Genomic DNA, 19,876 nt, shown 5'->3' on the forward strand with positions numbered 1-19,876 from the left:
CTGAGGATCGAACCCAGGCCACACGCCTGCAAGCACGCTATCGCTTGAGCCACATCCCCAGCCCCAAGCTGTTACTTCTTGGAGTAGGTTTTATATGTTGGATGTAGAAACAGTAACATCAGCATTAACTTATTCAAGTTGCTTACATGATCAGCATCCCAAGGAGCAACTGTTCTGGTGTACATGCAAGAACGTGGCTTTCTACAGATAGCCCTAATTTGCTCTAGTTCTTAGTGTGCCTAAGAGAGGGCTGGTGTCCTTCAAGATAATATGTATCTGGACTTTCTGACCCAGGCTTGCTCTCCTTATTCCCTTAACTTGGCTAGGTTTTTAGGGAACAGAAAGGGGAGCATTCAGGGACATGGTGTTTTACTGCCTCCGCTTTTCTTTAGGGATCATACACTATCTGTCTGCATCTGTGGCTTAAACACAAATTTCCAATTCATAATTTTCCTCAATTCTTCCTCCCCCCAACTCCCCAGTTATTTGCACTGCCTTAAAAAAATTCAATCAAAGTTCTCAGGTTGCATTTAGTTGTTTGGTTTCTTCCTCTAGAAGGGTCTGGGAGGGGAGAATCTGCAGGGATGTCTGACCCTAACCCCGCCATCCTGGGAGGGTGTACCAGGAGCAACCAGCCCAGGTCAGAGTTGGGGAAAGCCTGAGAAACTAGGACCCTAGTCGGGGAGCGTGTAGATCGGAGGTTCACGAGGACGGAAGCTCCCGCCCAGCTGTGCCGAGGGTCCCGCCCCCTCGCAACCGGCCCGCGTCCCTCCCTAGAGACCCGCGGACTGACCGCAGCGCAGATCCGTGGAGAGGTAGGTCGGTAAGGTAGACGGATTGCAGGGGCAGGGAGACCTAGGTAAGGCGCAGAGGGCGAGTGGACATGGAAGAGGCTCTTTCCTGACCAGGATCCCCATTCCTGCCCATGACTTTGGATGCCCGACAGACCCTTGACCAGGGGGACAGAGGTGAGGGCGGAGGGTGCACTTCATTTAACCTTGCTTACCAGAACGGTTTTTGGGATCCCACCTCGGTGCATAGGATGTGGCCCCCTCCTCCTCTGGCAGGTTCCTCATCAGCCACCCAACCTCAGGGGGACCAGAGTTGTTACAGAGATCAACTTCCTTTCTTCCTTTACCTAACCCCATTCATTAATTCCTTGACTCACACAGCCTTCAGCAAATGCTTTCTGGACCTACTGTGTGCCAAGTCCATGCCAATCCCCTGCTAGGCACCCAGTTCCCAGAGAGCAGTGTTACTTGAAAATCCCTGCCAGTTGGCAGGGGAAACATATATGCATATGTAATTCTGGACATCCTTGTTTGTAAACTGGGGCAAGGAGATTCAGTAGCCTGGGAATGCAGACCCAGATTGCATCAAGCGAAGGAAGTGCTTGACCCAACAAAGGCTGAGGCTTCCATAATTCCTTAGAGTCTGTTTGTCAAATGAGAGCTCACACAGAACACTATGGTGTGAAACATAAAGGTACAGCTCCTTTTTGAATCAGGAGTGGGTGGCTTACAAGCCCTCCTGCTTAGCTCCTGCTCCCCACAGGCACCCACTTTGCACAATCTCAGGGCTCCTTGGTATGCAATTTGAGAACCACTGCCATGGAGCTAGGAACATGAGCCTTTGGGCCAACCAAAGGTAAAGCCCTCAATCTCCATTCTAGTTCTGTCAGTTCTTTGAAGTTTCTTCTGGACTTCTCTGGACCTGAACATCTTTGTTTGTAAATTATAGATAATGTCAAATACCTTTGCTCATCTGTGTGCATCAGCTGATTGACAGGTGGTTGAATCACATAGTATTGAATGCTAGTGAATCCAACCTGAAGCCCTGTCTACCTCAAGACAGTAGGATTCCTGGGTCATCTGAGTAAGGAACAAGAAGAATCTGTGCCTCTTCTTGCTGGCTCTGTGACTTTGGGCAGATCACTTAACTCTTTTTTTTTTAGGGCAGTTCTCACTAAGTTGCTGAGGCTGGCCTTAAACTTGTGATCTTCCTGCCTCAGCCTGCTGAGTTGCTGGGATTACAGGCATGAGCCACCATACTGGCTCATTTCCCCTTTTCCCTTCGTTCTGAGAAATGAGGATATTTCATTTTGAAATATTGACCTCAGAAGTTTAAATAAGATGATGTGTTAAATAATTCCAGGTCCTTAATAATATTAACCATTCCCAGGGCTGTACCTGTATGGGACACACTTGCCATCTCACAGGTTAGTTCCCTCACACAAATGGGGAGAACGTATCCAGAGTGACAAGCAGCAGAGGCCTTGGTAGGAACCATGTCCCTCTTCCTCCCACCAGCCATACTCATTCCCAGGCAGATGCTGTCACCCTTGAAACTATAACAGGAGGCACAGATCTGTCTGTCTGTTGCAGCTAGCTCCTGCACACTGACCAGGTCCAGGTGCCCAGAGTTGAAATAGGTTAGAAGGAAGCCATTGTGAAGGCGGATTGGGGTGCTGAGTCTGCAGCTCATTCTTCCCTACCCCCATTCCTTCTTGGAACATACCTCAATGCATGCCCCCACTGCCACCCTCACTCAGTGGGAAACTGCAATTTGAGGGTGGCAAATCCACCCATCATGGACTCCTTTTGTCCCAGGTAACACTGCAGTTTCCTGGACATTTGTGCTCCTGTTATCTCTAGGCACCAGCAAAGCAAGCCAAGCATGTTGAAGCAAGCTGGCAAGACCAGAAATGGAATGTTTCCTATGGAACCGGACTCTGGCCTCTCCTAGCTCTGCTCTGTCCGTTCAATGATTTTGTTCAAAGATGAAACAGACACCTGTGGGTTTATAACACAATTGAGCTGAGCCTCAGGGGAGTCCTCTGCCCTTTAGGGTGTTCTGGATAGGGATGGTGACTCTCAGAAAGGTGGACCAGAATCAGCATTGTCTTTAGCACATGCCCTGGGAGATAGCTGGCTGCCAGAAAGTGGTTTCATGGAGCAGAGTTCCAGTGGGGAAGACCTGGCAAAGCTGGCTAGAGGCTGGTGGGCCTTCTGGCTGAGTGCCTGGAACTCTCTGCCTGAGCTTTATCTGTCCTTCTCCATCCTTCAAATGGTCTGCCAACTCACCATCCTCTTCTTGGAAATGGGCTCAGCTGATGCAGGCTGCTTTGGTGCTACTGGCTAGCTTTGTTCCACACAGGCCCAGCCACCCTCCATTCCTCAGGCCAGTGTAGATAAGAACCTCTGCCAGAGCACATCCCTCTGGGTGGCTAAGTCAGAGAATGGCAGAGCACAAAGCACTCAGCCAAAAAGTGGCTTTGCCAGGAATGGTGGAGCACACCTGTAATCTCAGCTACTCAGGAGGCTGAGGCAGGAGAATTGCAAGTTTGAGGCCAGCCTCATCAACTCAGCAAGTCCCAAAATAAAAAATAAAAAGGGATGGGGATAGGGATGGGGATGGGCCTGGGGTTGTGGCTCAGAGGAAGAGCGCTTTCCTAGCATGCATGGGGCACTGGGTTCAATCCTCAGCACCACATAAAAATAAAATAAAGGTATTGTGTCCATCTACAACTAGTAAATAAATATGAAAAAAGGGGGGCTGGGGATATAGCTTAGTGGTAAAGCATCCTTGAGTTCAATCCCTAGTACCACACACACACAAAAAAAAAAGGAAAAGAAAAGAAAGAAAGAAAAAGAAAAAAGAATAATCTGTTCTGCAAGCTCCTCACTGTCCTATCCCAGTGTACAGAGGGGTAGGAAAATGTGATGGGGTCCAGGAAGGAGGGCTTGTGGGTTAGGCCCCTATTTCCTTTTGTTAAGATGTTTTTGTTTCCTTTTATTAATTGACATTTTTATTGAACTAATTGAAGACTTCTTTTTGTGTTTGTTTGTTTCTACACCAGCCTTAGGTGAAAATCTCTTCCCTATACCCTTACCCCATTTCTTGTAATGTTCTCCTGCCCAAGGATTTCCCCTGGTGATGTAGACTGAGATAGCCAAAAGCAATAGCGGCTTGGCAAGGGCTTGCTAATAAATCCCCACAAACCCTTGTCCACGAGGTGGTGGATGTGCGTGCAAGTTGGAGACATCTGTTTCTCCCTCCATGAAGACAGAAGGGTATACATTCCCTGAGCTGGGCTGACCCCCAGAGCCTGGGTGAGTGAATGCTGTTTTGTTGCTGATACAGGGATCTGTGGGCCAACGGTCAGCATCAGGATCCTCCTGGGGACGCCATTTAGTCCTTTGGCTCCTGGGGGATGCTGGGAGGTAGGGTGAGCCTGGATGGGATGGACTGCAGAGTTTGGCCTGGGTCTTTCAAATGCTAGTGAGACCTTGTGCCCACTTGGGGAGAGGCAGGCTGGTTCCACAGGGTTGGGGGATGGGGGGCCTGGGGCTACTTGTGGCTGAAAGTCATTTGGGAAAATTCACTGAGTAAGCAAGTCTTGGCACTTCCCACCCTGCATCTCTCCCTGCTGAGAAGTGAAGCCTTCTCAAAAATGAAGGAGACATGGACAGATGCAGAGGCACCTGCAGATCTTCCCCTAGCTCAGCCCTTAATTCTGGGTGGGTGGGGGCTCATTTCTCACATGCAGTATCCAGGATGGGCCCAGGGTCTCCTGGTGAGACTCTCCTGGTGCTGTGTTTCTGTCCAAATTAGGAGAAGACCATTCCTTTTCTCCTCCCTCTTCTGCTGTCCGTGGATCAAGGGCTGGGGCTTGGTGAGAGGAGGCATGGTGTATCATGGTGCCTCTGGGGGCTGAGACAGAGGCTGTCAAGGACTGAGTGACACTGTATCTTCTCCTAGGAGCTCTGACTGGGCATCTCCCTGAGAAGCACCATGGAGCATCGGAACAGAGAAGCACCCAATCCAGGAAGGGCCCCTCAGGAACCGGGACCCAGCAGTATTCCTGAGAACCAAGAGTGCAACCTGGGAGGGACTCTTGGAGGCCTAGAGTGTAACATGGAGAGGGCTCTTCAGGGACCAAGTACTGATGTGGGGATTCCTCCTCCAGGCCCTGAGCCCGAGCCCCCACCTGTAGTGGTACCCCTGGTCCCACCCCTGCCCTCAGACGTGGGGCTGCCCCGGAAGTTACCACTGACCGGAACTGACAAGAAGTACCCAGTGATGAAGCAGCGTGGGTTCTACTCTGAAATCCTCAGCCCTGGAAGCTTGGATCAACTTGGGGTAAATATAGCAGCTATCCTCTACCATGCCTGAGCTTTCCCTGTAGCCTCCATTCCCTCATTCTTCTTCTCTTCATCAGTTCATCTGTTCATTTAGCCACCTGTCAACCCAAAAATCCATCCACCCATCCCCAGCCAGTTAGCCAGCCGTCTTTTTGGCCATCCATCTAGCTGTCCATTCATCCATCCATTCATCTGTCTATTCATTCACAACTCATTACTGAGCTCCCGCTGTGTCCAGGCCCTGGAAGGAGCTACAACATTGGTGGGGCAGTTGCCTTCCCCCTAACCCTGGTTAGAAAAGCATCCCTGGATGAGATGGCATGCTGCTGACATCTAAGAGATGGATGTTTTAGAACAATTGTAGAGGAGGAAAATTTTATTTAAGGGCTCACGTCCATAAATAGCCAACTCCATCATGGCGGAAGAGTATGACAGAGGAAAGCAGCTCACATGATGATCAGGAAGCAAAGAGAGAGACTCCACTCTCTAGATAAATATATACCACTAAGCCGTATTACCAATGTCCACCTCCTCCAGTCGCAGCATACATGCCTTCAGCCACCACTCAGTTAATCCCATCAGGGGATTAACTCACGGATTGGGTTAAGGCTCTTGTAACACAATCGTTTCTTCTCTGAACCTTCTTGCATTGTCTCACATGTGAACTTTTGGGGGACACCTCACATCCAAACCACAACAATGGGCATGCTTTTTTAGGTACTTGGGGTGTTCCAGGTACAGGGAACAGCAGGTACAAAGTTCTGGGGTCCCTGAGAGAGGGCATGGTCCATATGAAGTAGAAGGGAAAAGGTCAGGGATGAGGCTACAGCCAGGGGAAGATGGGAAGGGGATGACTAGGACAGAAACACAGAGTCCTGTGTATCCCAGGAAGCCTTAGGAAAGTTTGAGACAGAGGAGAGGCCAAGAGAGATAGGGCAAGGACCCACTGATACCCAGTCCACCAGTCGTGCCAGAGTGATCCTTGGGAGAGGAGATGCACACAGAGACACTGGCTGGCCTTACAGTACCTGTCTCATGGCTCAGCCTCTTGATGCATGCTGGGAGTTCTCAGTAACGAGGGAAGCTATGTTGGACTAGAACAGAGTAGGCCCCGGATGTCCTAGCTTGTCACCCACTGTGACTTTTTTTTTTTTTAGTTGTATATGGACACAACACCTTTATTTTACTTATTTATTCTTATGTAGTGCTAAGGATCAAACCCAGTGCCTCACACGTGCTAGGCAAGCGCTCTACCACTGAGCCACAACCCCAGCCCTCCCCACTGTGACCTTTGAACAAAGTTTATGGAACTCATCAGTTCTGCCTTACCCCTGTGCTCCTGGAGTGCTCCCTGGTGGTCTTCAGGAAAGGCCCTGGCCTTGGAATCCTTCCCATGTCCCTGGGATGTGTAAGTACACTCGGGCCTCTGGGGTTTGGTTTCAGAACGTGTGCTGTGGGCCCTGCGTGAACCAGAACTTCCTACGTCAAGCCGACCTCAGCGAGTTCACCCCAAAAGGTCAGTGCCCAGGGGAACAGGGTGGGTGGGTCCTGGTGTGCATTTAAAGGCAGGGTTTCTGGCCTCAGAAGGTAAAATGAGACCAGTAAGAGATAAAGTGTTTTGCGAGGGCCAGACTTACAGAGAGTGCTTCATCCTTATCCTCCCCAGAACTGCCATAAGGGCCTGGAGCTGCTAAGGGCAGGGCTGTAATTCTGTCTGCCTGGCTAGGGTCAATAGGGCATCTACCTTGGCTGGAACATGGGCTCAGAGGAAGCCAGGAGTATGTCTGAGTTGTGCTCTGCTGGAGCCCCAGCGTCTGGAAGAGCACATGGCACAGTTAGATACCCAGGAGATCTTTGCTGGAGAAAAGAAGGAGGAACATCCTCTCAGTCTCCAGGGCAAGTCTTGGAACACAACTGGGAGTAAAGACTAGGACAGGTCTGCAGTGTGTAGTGCTGCAACCAGCAGGGCTGTTAATTCAGAAACCAGCGAGGGGTGATGGGGGATTAGAAAAGAAAAACAGACACACACAGAGAGAAAGCTGAGCCCAGGTAGGACATTACAGACGCAGAATAATGACCCACTGCTAGCTTAGCACGTTTATTATATAGGATTTATCATCAAAAGGGTTTTTTGGTGTGAAAGTTTCTTCAAAGCATGCAGGATTGAAGGTCAAAGACTAGTGACCAATTATAATGATCAGTTTGCACTCATAATTCTCTATCCCTGGCAGCTGGTGTCTGGATTAAGGGTCAAGACTGATAGTCCTATGCCTAGCACAGAACCCCCTTTAAGCAGGGCATCACCATGGCAACTGGGCAGTCTTGACCTAAACCTTTGCACAGGAAGTGTTCAGCACAGGTGCAGTTCCTGCAGTAGGACAGGAACATGGTTCAAATCACAGCTCCCAACATTGTGAGGCAGACCTGTAGCAGAGAGAATAAGGTGGCTCTAGGATAGGCACCAGGTGGTGGTGAGGGAGTGGGGCAGAGACCCTCCCATCTGGGTGCATTTTCTTTCCTTCTCCATCAGACAGGACTCCACTTCCACTAGGCCCAGAGTCCCCATAGTCCCAGCTGTCTGCCTTCATGTCCACCCAAGGAAAGGCCTGGCTCCTTATTGGCACTGCCTACATTAGTGCCATCAGAGCCCATGAGCCTTATGGGGTCTGTGAACTCCTAAACTGGCCCCAAAAATGGCATCAATACGGACATTTTTGTACTTATCTGAGGATCTGGTTTGATGTTCTCAACAGTCTCACAAGCAACCGTGACCTGGAAAATGGCTATAAACCACAGATCTCAGGCCTTCGGGGCATTGGAATGATACTCCCACCATCTATGGCAGGGTTCAGCAGCTCAGCAGTCCCACCCACATGAGGAAAAGCAGCCCCAACAGTGTGGGACCAGTTGGCTCTTGGAAGCCTGTGACAGAAGTTCCCCTTTGTTGCCTGAGAACTAAACAGAAGGCTTGAGCAGCCTGTCAGGGGCTCGGGGATGAAGCAGAGGCTAGAGGCCACCTCTTCACCCTGGCTCCTTCTTGGTTCCTTCCCAGAGTGGGTTCCAGGAGCAGAATGGTGTTGTGAATCCATAGGCACTAGAGCAGGAGATTAGGGGTTTGAAACTGCCCCCACTTTTTTCCCCTGGTACCAAGGATTGAACCCAGGGGTGCTTAACCACTGAGCCACATCCCCAGCCCTTTTTTATATTTTATGTAGAGACAGGGTCTCGCTAAGTTTCCTAGGGCCTTGCTAAGTTGCTGAGGCCGGCTTTGAACTTGTGATCCGCCTGTCTCAGCCTCTGAACCACTAGGATTATAGGCGTGCACCACCACAAGCAGCTGAAGATTGTCCTTGTGTCTGAGCTGTTTGGTGCTGGCAGCTCTGCTAAGAGAATGGACTTCAGCTGAAGGCAGGAGGCCTCTGCCAAACCTCAGACAACATCCCAGGCCCAGAATCTGGAAGCTTCTGTGAGGCTCCAGAAGTTACCCCAAGATCTCTGTGTAATGTGACCACCTCTTGACCCCAAAGAAGTCATGAGTCTCAAGAAGGGGGTCACTAAGGCTTCCCAGGACCCTTGGGACTCCTTGGAACCTTCCTCTGCCAGGAGAATACATGGGGGGCACCCACACCCCCTAGCCCCACCTATAGTGGTCTCCATTCCCCTGGGACTTTCCTCTCCACTGAGCACCCTATGTTCCAAGAAACCCTCAGTCTGGGCAACCTGGGATGATGGGATAACCCTATCTGTGATCTCATTCCACCAACTCCCTTCCCCCCATACCTAGAATAGAAGGCTCAGTCTGCCATTGTCCAAGTAGGGGCAGCCATTTGGTGGCTTCAGGGTCCCACAGGGACCATCCACCCCTACTCAGGGTGCCTCCAGTCTGGAAGGGGCCCCAGGCAGTGAATGGCATTCAAACTCTCATATGCCCACTTTACCTTCCTGTCCAGTCGTCACCCTCACCAGTACTTTAATTCAGCACCTGGCTTGAGCAATGGCTCCAGTGCTGGGGTCCTGGGTGTTTCATAAGGGAACAGCCCAGCATGCTGGCCCTGGACATGTATGGTAGGACTAAAACAGACGTTCCGGAGGCCCTGTTTCCTTCTGTTCTGCACCCGATTGGGCACCTGGTTTGTTATCTATCTTCCTTCTGACACCAACTGGTCGCAGGCAAGCTCCAAGCTTCCCACACCAGAGTGTGCCCACATGGTTCCTGCCTGGCGATTTGTCTTATTGGATGATCGGGGGAACTGGTGTCATGGGGCCCCAGCCTGATTCCCACAGTGCCTGCCTCTGCCTCTGCCTGCAGTCGAAACTTTCAAGGTTCCTGATGACTTTGAGGAGTGCATAGAGCAGCAGAGCATCGGGTCCACGACCAAGCTGCTCACCCAAACTGACTTCCCGCCTCAAGCCTATGAGCCCAAGGTGCAGGTGCCCTTCCAGGTGCTGCCCGGCCAGTGCCCCCGAAAGATTGAGATTGAGAGGTACGACTGGGTGGACTGTAGAGAGGACCTGTCCTCCGGGAGGTGGTATCTGCCTAATGAAAAGTTGAGGGTCTAAAGACCACTAGGTGACCATCTCCATCTCCATAGCAGATTCTATGAAAAAATATTTAAATTTTCTAGTTCTTTGGTTCTTTCAGAAGAACAAATGGATTTTCCTTGCTGTGGAATCAGAGAGGGTGGCATTTAGGTCAATGAAGTGGGCCTGCCAGGGCAGGATATAGGGGTAATTGGAGCCCAGGGACTCAAAGGGGTCCACACCACTATCATCACAAACCCTGGGCCTTCTCACAGTAGCCAGAATGTCACAGGAAAGCAGGGAGCTAAAACTCCAAACCTTGGTTCTAGTGTTCCGATGAAAGAAAATTTAAAGTCAGACACCAGACGTCATGCAAGAGAACTTTATTGTAAGTGAAAGTAAGGTGAAAATAAAGTAAAAGCAAAGTGAGGCTCAAGCAGAGAGCACGAGAGTGGAGAGAGAGAGAGAGAGAGAGACGTCTCTGAGCAGAGAACAACAAAAGGAGACAATGCTATCTCCAAATTTATTAGTTTTATGGTTGACTTGAAAACTGGGGTCCTCCTTTGACAACCTTCACCAATCAGGTGTTCAACTCCTCCTTCTCTTCAGGTGATGGAGTTTTTGACCTTAGTTGGTCCTCTCCAGAACTGTCATGGTGGCCATCCTATTTAGGGGGGCTTCATCTATAAGTCAATCCCATGCTAATGTGGGCACTGGGGTCAGTAGCTGGTCAGAAGTTATCATAGTGTGCCTGCGCTACTAAAGGAATCCTCCTTCCCAGACAACTGGAGACACTTATAGCCATAATTCCCAACTTCACATCAACCTCAGTGGACCCTTTCAAGAGTTAGTCCCATTCATCCTTTTCTCTTGACGTGTTTTACAAATAGCCCTTTACATTATTTTGTTTTCTACAGATGAACTGCCACCATTGATTTCGTAAGATAGTTTAAAGAAGGACCCTAAAGTAATTTAAGTAATTGTGACCTTACCATGTATTTCACTGCTCATTGCTAGCTACTACCTAACAAGAGCCCTGGGGCTCACTAGCGGAGCTCCTACACGAGCCCAGCCGTCCTGAGAATCCTACCTGCCCTTCCAGGAGAAAGCGGCAGTACCTGAGCCTGGACATCGAGCAATTGCTGGCTAATGAGGGCATCGACTCCAATGAGCTCATGCCAAGGCACCCAGACCCCCAAAACCCCCAAACCATTGAACAGGGCCATGACCCACTCTTCCCCATCTATCTCCCACTGAAGGTAAGCCAGGCTTCTGTGGATTGCCAATGGAGATGGGATGGGAGTGCGGGACCCTGGCTGAAGCTCAGGAGTCAGACCCCAAAGGAGAGCCCCACTCCAACCACAGATACTTACACGTCCAATCATAGCAACTGAATAACCATAACCCACCCCAGGTGCCTTAGTCATCCTAGGTTGGAGTAGGAAGGGCTCCCGTGATCCCTGGGAGGCAGATTCTCTGCTTCTTCCCAGGGAGCCTGGGCAGCCTGTGTGTCCCCCCACCCTCATGGGTACCTAGATGCAGTCAGGTTGGACTGTGGAGACCAGAGATGGAGGAGGGTGTCAGTACTGCCCCTTGGGATACAAATGGGAAAACAGAGTCAGAGGAGGAAAAAGAGATTGCACAGCTTGGCCCTGGCTTTGGCTCCTTCCCCTTCCTCTCTGTGTCCTGAGTGTCTCTGGAGACTCTGGATCTAGATGCACATGATCCTTCCAGTGATGGACAACCGCCTTCCCGTGGGGGTGCTCAAGAAACCCAAGAGCTCTCTGTTCTCTTGGGCCTGAGCTGGATGTTCCAGGGGAGTGGGGGAGAGCGTCGACATCTTGCCCTGAGTCCCCAGAAGCCCTCTGCTTGAGCCTTAGGTGGCTTTTCTGGGCAAGGATCCAGGGTTTCCCTCTCCTTCAGACCCTGTGTGCCCCTGGGAGAAGTAGAGGAAGGGCTCTGCCCTCCCGGTCACCTGCAGCTCCTTCATCTGGGGAGCAGGCTACTGAGGCAGCCCTGTTCTCTGGCATGCTCAGTTCGCCCCGGCCTCTAGGGGAGCCACTTCCTCCTGACCTTTGCCTGCTTTCTCCCAGGTGTTTGACAATGAGGAATTTGACTGTCGCACTCCCCAAGAGTGGATCAATATGGGCTTGGAGCCAGGGTCAAACACCAGGAAACCAGTTCCTGGGAAAGCCCTCCTGCCCACTGACGACTTCCTGGGACATGGTGAGCAGGCCAGCCTGGGGTGGGGTACCATCTTGTCCCAGCAGCAGTCCTGTCAAGAACTCCTGGGCTCCCCTGGCAGCCATGGGGGCTAAGGGGTCATCTGAGGCTGAGATACAGGCCAAGGAGCTGGCCACACCAAGGCAAGAAATGCAGGGATCAGGGTGGACATGGTCAGGAGGACTGGGAACAGGACAGTTTGGATATGTCTAGTGCTAAACAAATAAAGACGTTTTGATATGTTGGTAATAAAAATATACATGCTCATTGGAAATGTTAAAGGTAAATGCATAAGGTCCCCGGCTGGACCCTTCCATCCCACCATCCAGAAATCACCATCATTCCGCTCATAACAATGGCCTCTCAACTTTTACCTCTGTAAAAGCCTTCTCACAGTAGCCAGAGTGTCACAGGAAAGCAGGGAGCTGAAACTCTGAGCTGTAGCACACTTCACCACTACATTTACGATCACACTTGGACATATTCCACACCCTCATACACACACACTATGACACTCATATATACACTGGTAGTCACCCATTTATAACCACTATCACACCTACTCATTGGATGCGACACAGATTTGCGGTGCCTCGGCCTCACCTGTGTCTGCCCAGAGTGCCTCTGGCTCCTCCTTTGGCCTCAGTCTGTCCTGGTGGCCATGGAGGCTCTTCCTAGTTGCCTGCTGTCAGGAACAGGGTGAGTAGCCATGGCCGCCATCTAGGCCTGTAAGGCTGGGTCTCTGTGCAGGCTTCCTAGCAAGTCTGGTGTCCTAAATTTGGAGGTTGGAAGTGACCATTTCTCCATGCAGGGTAGAAGGTGGCTCTGCACCCTGCCTCTTGTAAGGACATGATTCCATGGAGTGGGAAGTGGGCTCAGGCAAGCAGGCTCTAGGTCAGGGGCAGGACTAAGAGCGTTAATTGGTTTTTAAAGACTGCACAGCCTCCAGGAGGCCTGCAGCGAGTCCACTGAGCAGGCTGCAAATTTGTTTCATTCAAAAACACTTCAATGCTGGAATCAATTTCTCTGAACCAGATAAGAGGCCCAGAGTATTCCCTTCACTTTGAACTTAATTACAAAAATATTTGAACTCAATGGTTCCCAGATCTCCAATTCCCGGTGATAAAACCAAGGCTGCATTAACCTCAAGGGCATGGAGTGCCAGCCTCCCGTCTTCTCAAGGTAGCCAGAGCACGGGGGCAAGGAGGGGCTGGCAGAGAACAGAACAGTTTTCTGTCAGAGCCTTCTCATTTTCCTCGGGGGGGGGGGGGGGCTGCTTGTGACATTTTTTCCTTTAAGTTGAGCCAAGACAAGGTCAGCATTTTCAAAAAGAAAACTTACTAGGAAGGGAGGGGAAAAGCAAAACCAAAGCAAAGCCAAGGAGGTATACAACAACGGCCTCCTGCACCCCTCTGGCATCAACAGGTGAGAACCACTTTCCTTGGAATTCCAGCCCCTCCTTCCTCAACAGTAGCCTGTAGAATGCATCAGTTTGTTTTATGCCACTATATGATAAAGCATCCTCTACTAAGTAGCAAGTGTGTGTGCATCTTCCTTCTTTCACAGTTTATTGAGCACCTACTATGCACCAGTTTCCATTCTAGATCCGGGTCCACTTCTGCCCTTAGGGAGCTGAAACTAGAGTGAGGAGGCTGACCACCATCCAGGACAGTGCTTGGGGCAGAGGTGTTATTTTAGGCAGAGATGCCTCTCCAAGGAGAAGCCAATGGGAACAAACCAGTAATGAGGCCACCAGGCAGATGACACAGTCAATGCAAAGGCCCTGAAGAAAGAACAAGCTGTAAAATCACAGGGACAGGCAGACATCAAGTGTGGCTAGAGTGAAGCGGGGGGTGGGCAGTGGCAGGAGGTGAGCTGGAGAAGAGGGCAAAGGAGCTTAGCCTGAGGAGTAGGTAGGAGGCCCCTCCTGACTAAACAGGCCCCAGGGACCACTTAGAGCCCATTGCAGGGCAGTGGTCTCTTATCCTGTGGCTCAATAGCAAGGGCAGCCTCCGGGGAGGGCTTCACACTGGCCTTGGTCACTTTGAAGAGGTCCAGCTCATTTACGATGGCCTCCACAACAGGCCCTCAACAAGTTTCTTGTGTGCTTGGGGCTTTCCTGCCTCGTGGCCAGGCCCTTCGTCCTGTGTCTGTCTCTGCCCCGGTGGGGGTCATGCAGAGAGGCTTCATCCTTTCAGATCCTCCTGTGGCCCAGGGGTTCCAAAGAGGCCAACTCAGATGGAAGGAAGAGGGATCCTAACTCTGCTGCAGCTAGACAGGATGTTCTGGTGGGAGAGAGGCCAGTCTAGTGACCTCTGAGATCCATTCCCAGCATTCCTGGCAGGAATCACTGGTGGGGTGTCCCTTCCTGTTTCAGAGGACCCCAAGAGTCTGGAACTGGTCTACAAATGGTGTGAGGTTGGTGTTCTGGACTATGACGAGGAGACGAAGCTGTACCTGGTGCACAAGACGGATCAGAGAGGCCTTGTGCGGGACGAGATGGGGAAGCCCATAGTGAATGGAGGGGTCACTTCCAGAGGTATGAGCTCAGCCTCTGCCCCAGGCTGACCCCCAGCTCAGGCCAAGCCCACGCTGTGACTGAGGCCAATCCTTCCAAGGGTACCACCAGCTCAGATCTGAATTCTGCCTTGCTCGATTTGATCTATGGCTGTCTGGACCCTGATCAGTAAGAACCAGCAGACCCGTGTCTCAGAGACTCCAGGAAGGCAAATGGCCATTATTTGGTATGTCAACTCTGAGCAGCTGACAATGCTTCATGTAGCACGATGTTGAAAGCCTGAGGCCATCAAATGAGTGATATTGGCCCTGGGTGTGATGTTCAGCCCCAAATGGCCACCCTTGTACAACTCCTTGTCTGAGCATAGCTCTTTTTTCGGGAGGATGGGTACCAGGGTTGAACTCAGGGGCACTCAACCACTGAGCCCCTTCTCCAGCCCTATTTTGTATATTATTCAGAGACAGGGTCTCACTGAGTTGCTTAGCACCTGCCTATTGCTGAGGCTGGCTTTGAACTCACGATCCTCCTGCCTCAGCCTCCCAAGCCGCTGGGATTATGAGCACAGATCTTTGTAGTCTTCAAAGCACTTTCACGTTCATCCATGACACCATGTAGAGTAGGCAGGGCAAGGAGTGTTATCATACTCATTTTGCATATTCAACAGGAGATCAGAGAAGGGAAACACTGTACTCAGGGCCACTGCAGGTCAGTGACACAGCTGTCTAGAACCCTGTGCCTGACCCAGAGGGCCTGACTATATGCTCCCTTCTCCCTCCTACCTAACCCCCCAGGCAGGCCACCCCTTCTGATCTGTCAATACTGGGTGCCACGGATCCAGCTTCTCTTCTGTGCTGAGGACCCTCACGTGTTCACGCGGCGTGTGGTCCAGGCCAATGCTCTGCGCAAGAACACAGAGGCGCTGCTGCTGTACAACCTGTATGTGGACTGCATGCCCACCGAGGGCGAGCGGCTCATCAATGAGCAGAGCCTGAATAAGATCAAGCAGTGGGCCATGAGCACACCCCGGATGCGCAAAGGTTCCGTGTGAGTCCCTGCACCGTCACCTCCTGGGGGTCTTTCCATGGGGAAGTAGCACTACCAGGCAGGTAGAGCTCCCTTGGGGTTCATCTGTGTGGGGCTGTCTTGCCCATTGTACTGTGGACTTGTTGGGCCCCCAGATGTTCATCTCCACATCCCTCATTATCAGGATGAACTCACCGAGCCAGGCATGATGGTGAAACGCCTATAATCCCAGTGGCTCAGGCAGGAGGATAGCAATTTAGTGGGGCCCTAAGAAACTTAGTGAGATTCTGTCTCAAAATAAAAATAAAAAAAGGGCTGGGGATGTGGCTCCGTGGTTAAGCACTCTTGGGTTCAATCCCTGGTACCCACCCACCCCCCAAAAAAGAAGAGTCATGGATTCTTACTTTAGTGAAAAGGGTATGAAGCATTACTATCATTTTTTAAATTTCAGTGCTCAAAGTTGGCCAGGAGGAGCTTCTTCAAGTTACCTCTGTGTTTTTGACATCTTTCCATCATAATGTGTGCATGTCTTTACTTTCTGGTACATTGAGAAGTTCCAGGCTTATACTTTCCCAGATCCAGCCGTCAAATAAAATTTTTCTCCAAGGACTCTGATTCCTTTTAGTGGGGAATTTAGAGGCCAAGATTTGGGCATTAGATGTATTTGTTCCTTCTGGGAAATCATTGCTTCAAGGTTCTTAGAGCAGACAGATTTGGGAAATAATAGAGATATAAAATATTACTTCATTGCATTATATATAACCTCCACACATACCTTTTTCTGTATATATTGATCTATCTGTTAAATACCCACGAGTTCCTGCTGATACCTTCAAACTGACTCTAACACCACAGGGCTCATTCTCGCTTTTATGTATTTGTTAATTCCATCCTCTAGAAGAAAACTGGCTCCCATTACTTAACGTACATTGACCTATTTGTTTAGTCCTAGAATACACAGAATGTAGTGTCAAATCACTAATCCATACCTTTTAGTAGACTTCTTGGTGTCTTTAGTTAGCATCCTTTTTCTCTTTAGTCTGGGGCTTATAGTCCAAATACTACATTTGGAAGTTACTTGATTTCTTTCTTCCTACATCTTTCAATGAGATGCCCACTTTATTTTTTGAACTGCATCTTGGTTCATTTATTACATATACACACATTTATAAACATATTAAATATATAATATGTGTTAAATATGTATACATATGTTATATGTACATTATATATATACACACTACTCTGTAATATTCTCTTTCTGTATATGTATACTACTCACAATATTTATTACTCAAAAAGACTTACTCAGCAATGGTGCATCCCTGTAATACCAGTGGCTCAGGAGGCTGAGACAGGAGGATCTCAAGTTCAAAGCCAGCCTCAACAACTTAGCGAGACCCTGAGCAACTCAGCAAGACACTGTCTCAAAATAAAATATAATAAAAAAAGGGCTGGGGATGTGGCTCAGTGGTTAAGTACCCCCATGTTCAATTCCCATTACCAAAAAAAAAAGACTTATTCAGAGATCTGTCATTCTCCCATCATGCCTGTAGGTATACAGTATCACCAATTTCTGGTTTATCTTATTACATAAATAAAGTATCCTAGGTATATATACATGTAACACACTTTAGAAAGCTTTTGCATTTTGCTTTTTTCACTTACAGTGTACCTGAAATCAATCCATATCAGTTCATTGAGATTTTCTGCATCCCTTTTTATAACTGCATAGTAATCCATTGTGAGGATGTACCATAATATATTCAGCCATTCTCCAAGATATGGTATTATCTTGTAATTCCAAAAACTTGTACATTTTTATTTCAAAATGATGGAGGTATAGCTTTGGGGTAAATTTTTAGAAGTAGAATTGCTAGATAAGTACATATATCAGTTTTGTTCATTTATTGATTGGTGCCAGGGATTGAACCCAGGGGTGCTTAGCCACTGAGCCACATTTTATTTTTTATTTTATTTTGCTAAGTTGCTTAGGGCCTTGCTAAGTTGCTGAGGCTGCTTTGAACTTGAGATTTTCCTGCCTCAGCCTCCAGAGCTGTTGAGATTACAAGTGTGCACCACTGCACCCAGCCATATGTAGTTTTTTTAGGTATTCCAAATTTTCCTTTTACCATTTTGAACGTCCACCAGCAATGTATGAGCATGCCTGCTTCTCTGAAACCTTTCCCAGAGTATATTTAATACTATCTAATTTTTGGCCACTCTGGAAGGTAAGGAAGAAACGGTATCTCGGTCTGGCTTTTATTTTGTCTTATTATAAGTGAAACTGAATATCTTCTCCATCTTTTCATAATATTAAAGATAATCTTTTTGTGACTTACCTATTTATCTTTTGCTTTTTGTTTGTTTGTTTGTTTTGTTTCTCAGTTTAGGATTTTTCTTTCCAGTTTTAAGAGTTGTTTGTATATTAGGGATATTGGCTCTTTATCTGTGATATATGTCATCAATATCTCCTGGTATTTCAGTTGTATTTTGACCTTTCTATGGTGATTTTTGCCACATAATAAAATAGTAAGGCAATTTTATTAATCTTATCTTTAACTTCATCTGAAATTTGAGTCACGTCGGAAAGTCTTGCCTTATAGTAAGGTTTTCTTCTCGTACATGTATGGTTTCAGTTTTTTGCATAGATTTTCTTGATTCATCCTTATATATAATGTGGATCTAAGTTTTTATTTTTCCAAATGATTGACCAGTTGTCCCAGCAGCATTTTAAAAAAATTTATTTATTTATTTATTTTGGGGTACCAGGTATTGAACCCAGAGGCACTGGATGATTACTGAGCCACATCCCCAGTCCTTTTAATTTTTTGAGACAGAGTCTAACCAAGTTGCTCAGGCCCTCACTAAGTTGCTGAGGCTGGTTTTGAACTCAAGACCCTCCTACCTCAGCCTCCCAAGCCACTGGGATCACAGGCATGCGCCACCACACCCAGCTTCATTCCTTTAATTCTTTGTATGTGTGTTCAACGTCTGTGTTCTGGGCGCCCTGTAAATAAATGCCAGGCCTTCTGCACAGCACAGCAGAAATGACCATGAGCTGGACCCTAGCCTCCCTGCACTGTCCCTCCCTACCTGGTGCTCACTGGTCCAGAGGGGCACAGCCACTGAACATAGTGTGAGGAGTATTGGGATGATGGGGATGGGGAGCACTTTGGGATCATACCTAGGGCCTGCCCTCTTCCTCAGGAAATGAGATTGGCCCGGGACAGAAATCCCAGGCTAGTCAGGCTTAAGTAGGGGCTAAGTGGACAAGAGTGTGGCCACCAGCTGAAACAGTATATGCAAAGGCTCTGAGGTGAGCAAGGGCCTGGAGTCTCCACAGACTCAGAGGGGCTTCCTGTGGTGGGAACGGGATGAGATTGGGGAGCCTGGTCTAGGAGAGTAGAAAGGGGCCAATAGAAGGACCTCTTAGATCTTCATAAAGAGATTGGTCTGTACCTTAGGAGCTAAGAAAAGCATAGATGGGTTTTAAGCAGAAAGATGAGATCAGATTTGAGTTTTTCAGGGAGTGGATTGGAGTGGGTGGAGGTGGGAACAGGGGACCTGGCCCTGGGACAACATCGAGAAGCTGGAAGCCAAATGCACAGACTCAGGGACTGATATGAGGGGGGTTATAAAAGCAGCAGGGAACAAGGGGCAAGGAGGTTATTGGCTCAGGGACAGGTGGCAGTATGCCCATGTATCTGGAGAGGAAGCTTCAAGCTGATGTCCCAAGTCTATGCCAGAACAGAGCCCGCACGGCAGCTGGCCCACAGCGCGGGGTCGACTGGATGTGTGGAGGCCCTGATAACCCTCAACTCCCTCACTGTGGACAGGGTCCTTGAGCACCTCAGCAATCTCACCCGAGAAGTGAGCCTGGACTATGAACGCAGCATGAACAAGATCAACTTTGACCAAATTGTCTCCTCCAAGCCTGACACGTTCTCCTATGTGACCCTGCCTGAGAAGGAGGAGGAGACGGTGCCAGAGCAAGGTGAGGGTTGTTAGACCCTGAGGCCATCCAGCTGGTCAGGGCCCCCTTCCGTCACTCCCTCTAGGATCACTTGTCCTGCTGCTGTGAGCCCCATGAGCCTGACCCTCCCTTGCACTACCTTGTCCCCAGCATTCATACCCTTGTGTCGGCTGTCTGAAGAGCTCTGGTCAGGGGAGAGGGAGGAGGACTCTTTTTTAAAATATATATGTCTGAGTAATGCAGAAGCCACAGGGTAAATGTGTACCAGGAAAGCCATCATTCAGAAGTCGATGCCCGGGGCTCTGATGGTCAGGCCTCGAGGTCACCAAGCCCTTTCTTCCTCCAGTAGCAAGGGTAAGCCTGGCATCACTGCAGCCCCATGAATGCATGGCAGACTGAGTCTCAGAGAAAGATGTCAGGTCCCCTAAGAAATCTCTGCTTTGAGTGCCCTGCTAACTCCATTTCCTGGAC

At 49.3% G+C, this 19,876-nt stretch overlaps 1 protein-coding gene across 1 annotated transcript in view; it reads left to right on the forward strand.

Moving 5' to 3' along the window:
* The first annotated feature begins 4,794 nt into the window (after positions 1 to 4,794).
* The window catches only part of Dnah1 (dynein axonemal heavy chain 1), a 66,669-nt gene continuing 51,587 nt past the window's right edge, over positions 4,795 to 19,876 (forward strand). The window contains exons 1-8 of the mRNA XM_027947834.3: positions 4,795 to 5,142; positions 6,588 to 6,660; positions 9,454 to 9,628; positions 10,768 to 10,924; positions 11,759 to 11,891; positions 14,266 to 14,427; positions 15,198 to 15,450; positions 19,269 to 19,426. Coding sequence (XP_027803635.2) covers positions 4,795 to 5,142; positions 6,588 to 6,660; positions 9,454 to 9,628; positions 10,768 to 10,924; positions 11,759 to 11,891; positions 14,266 to 14,427; positions 15,198 to 15,450; positions 19,269 to 19,426 — 1,459 coding nt within the window. The remainder of the gene's footprint in view (positions 5,143 to 6,587; positions 6,661 to 9,453; positions 9,629 to 10,767; positions 10,925 to 11,758; positions 11,892 to 14,265; positions 14,428 to 15,197; positions 15,451 to 19,268; positions 19,427 to 19,876) is intronic.

The sequence above is a fragment of the Marmota flaviventris genome, chromosome 1 (genome assembly GCF_047511675.1).
Source record: "Marmota flaviventris isolate mMarFla1 chromosome 1, mMarFla1.hap1, whole genome shotgun sequence".
Lineage (NCBI taxonomy): Eukaryota > Metazoa > Chordata > Mammalia > Rodentia > Sciuridae > Marmota > Marmota flaviventris.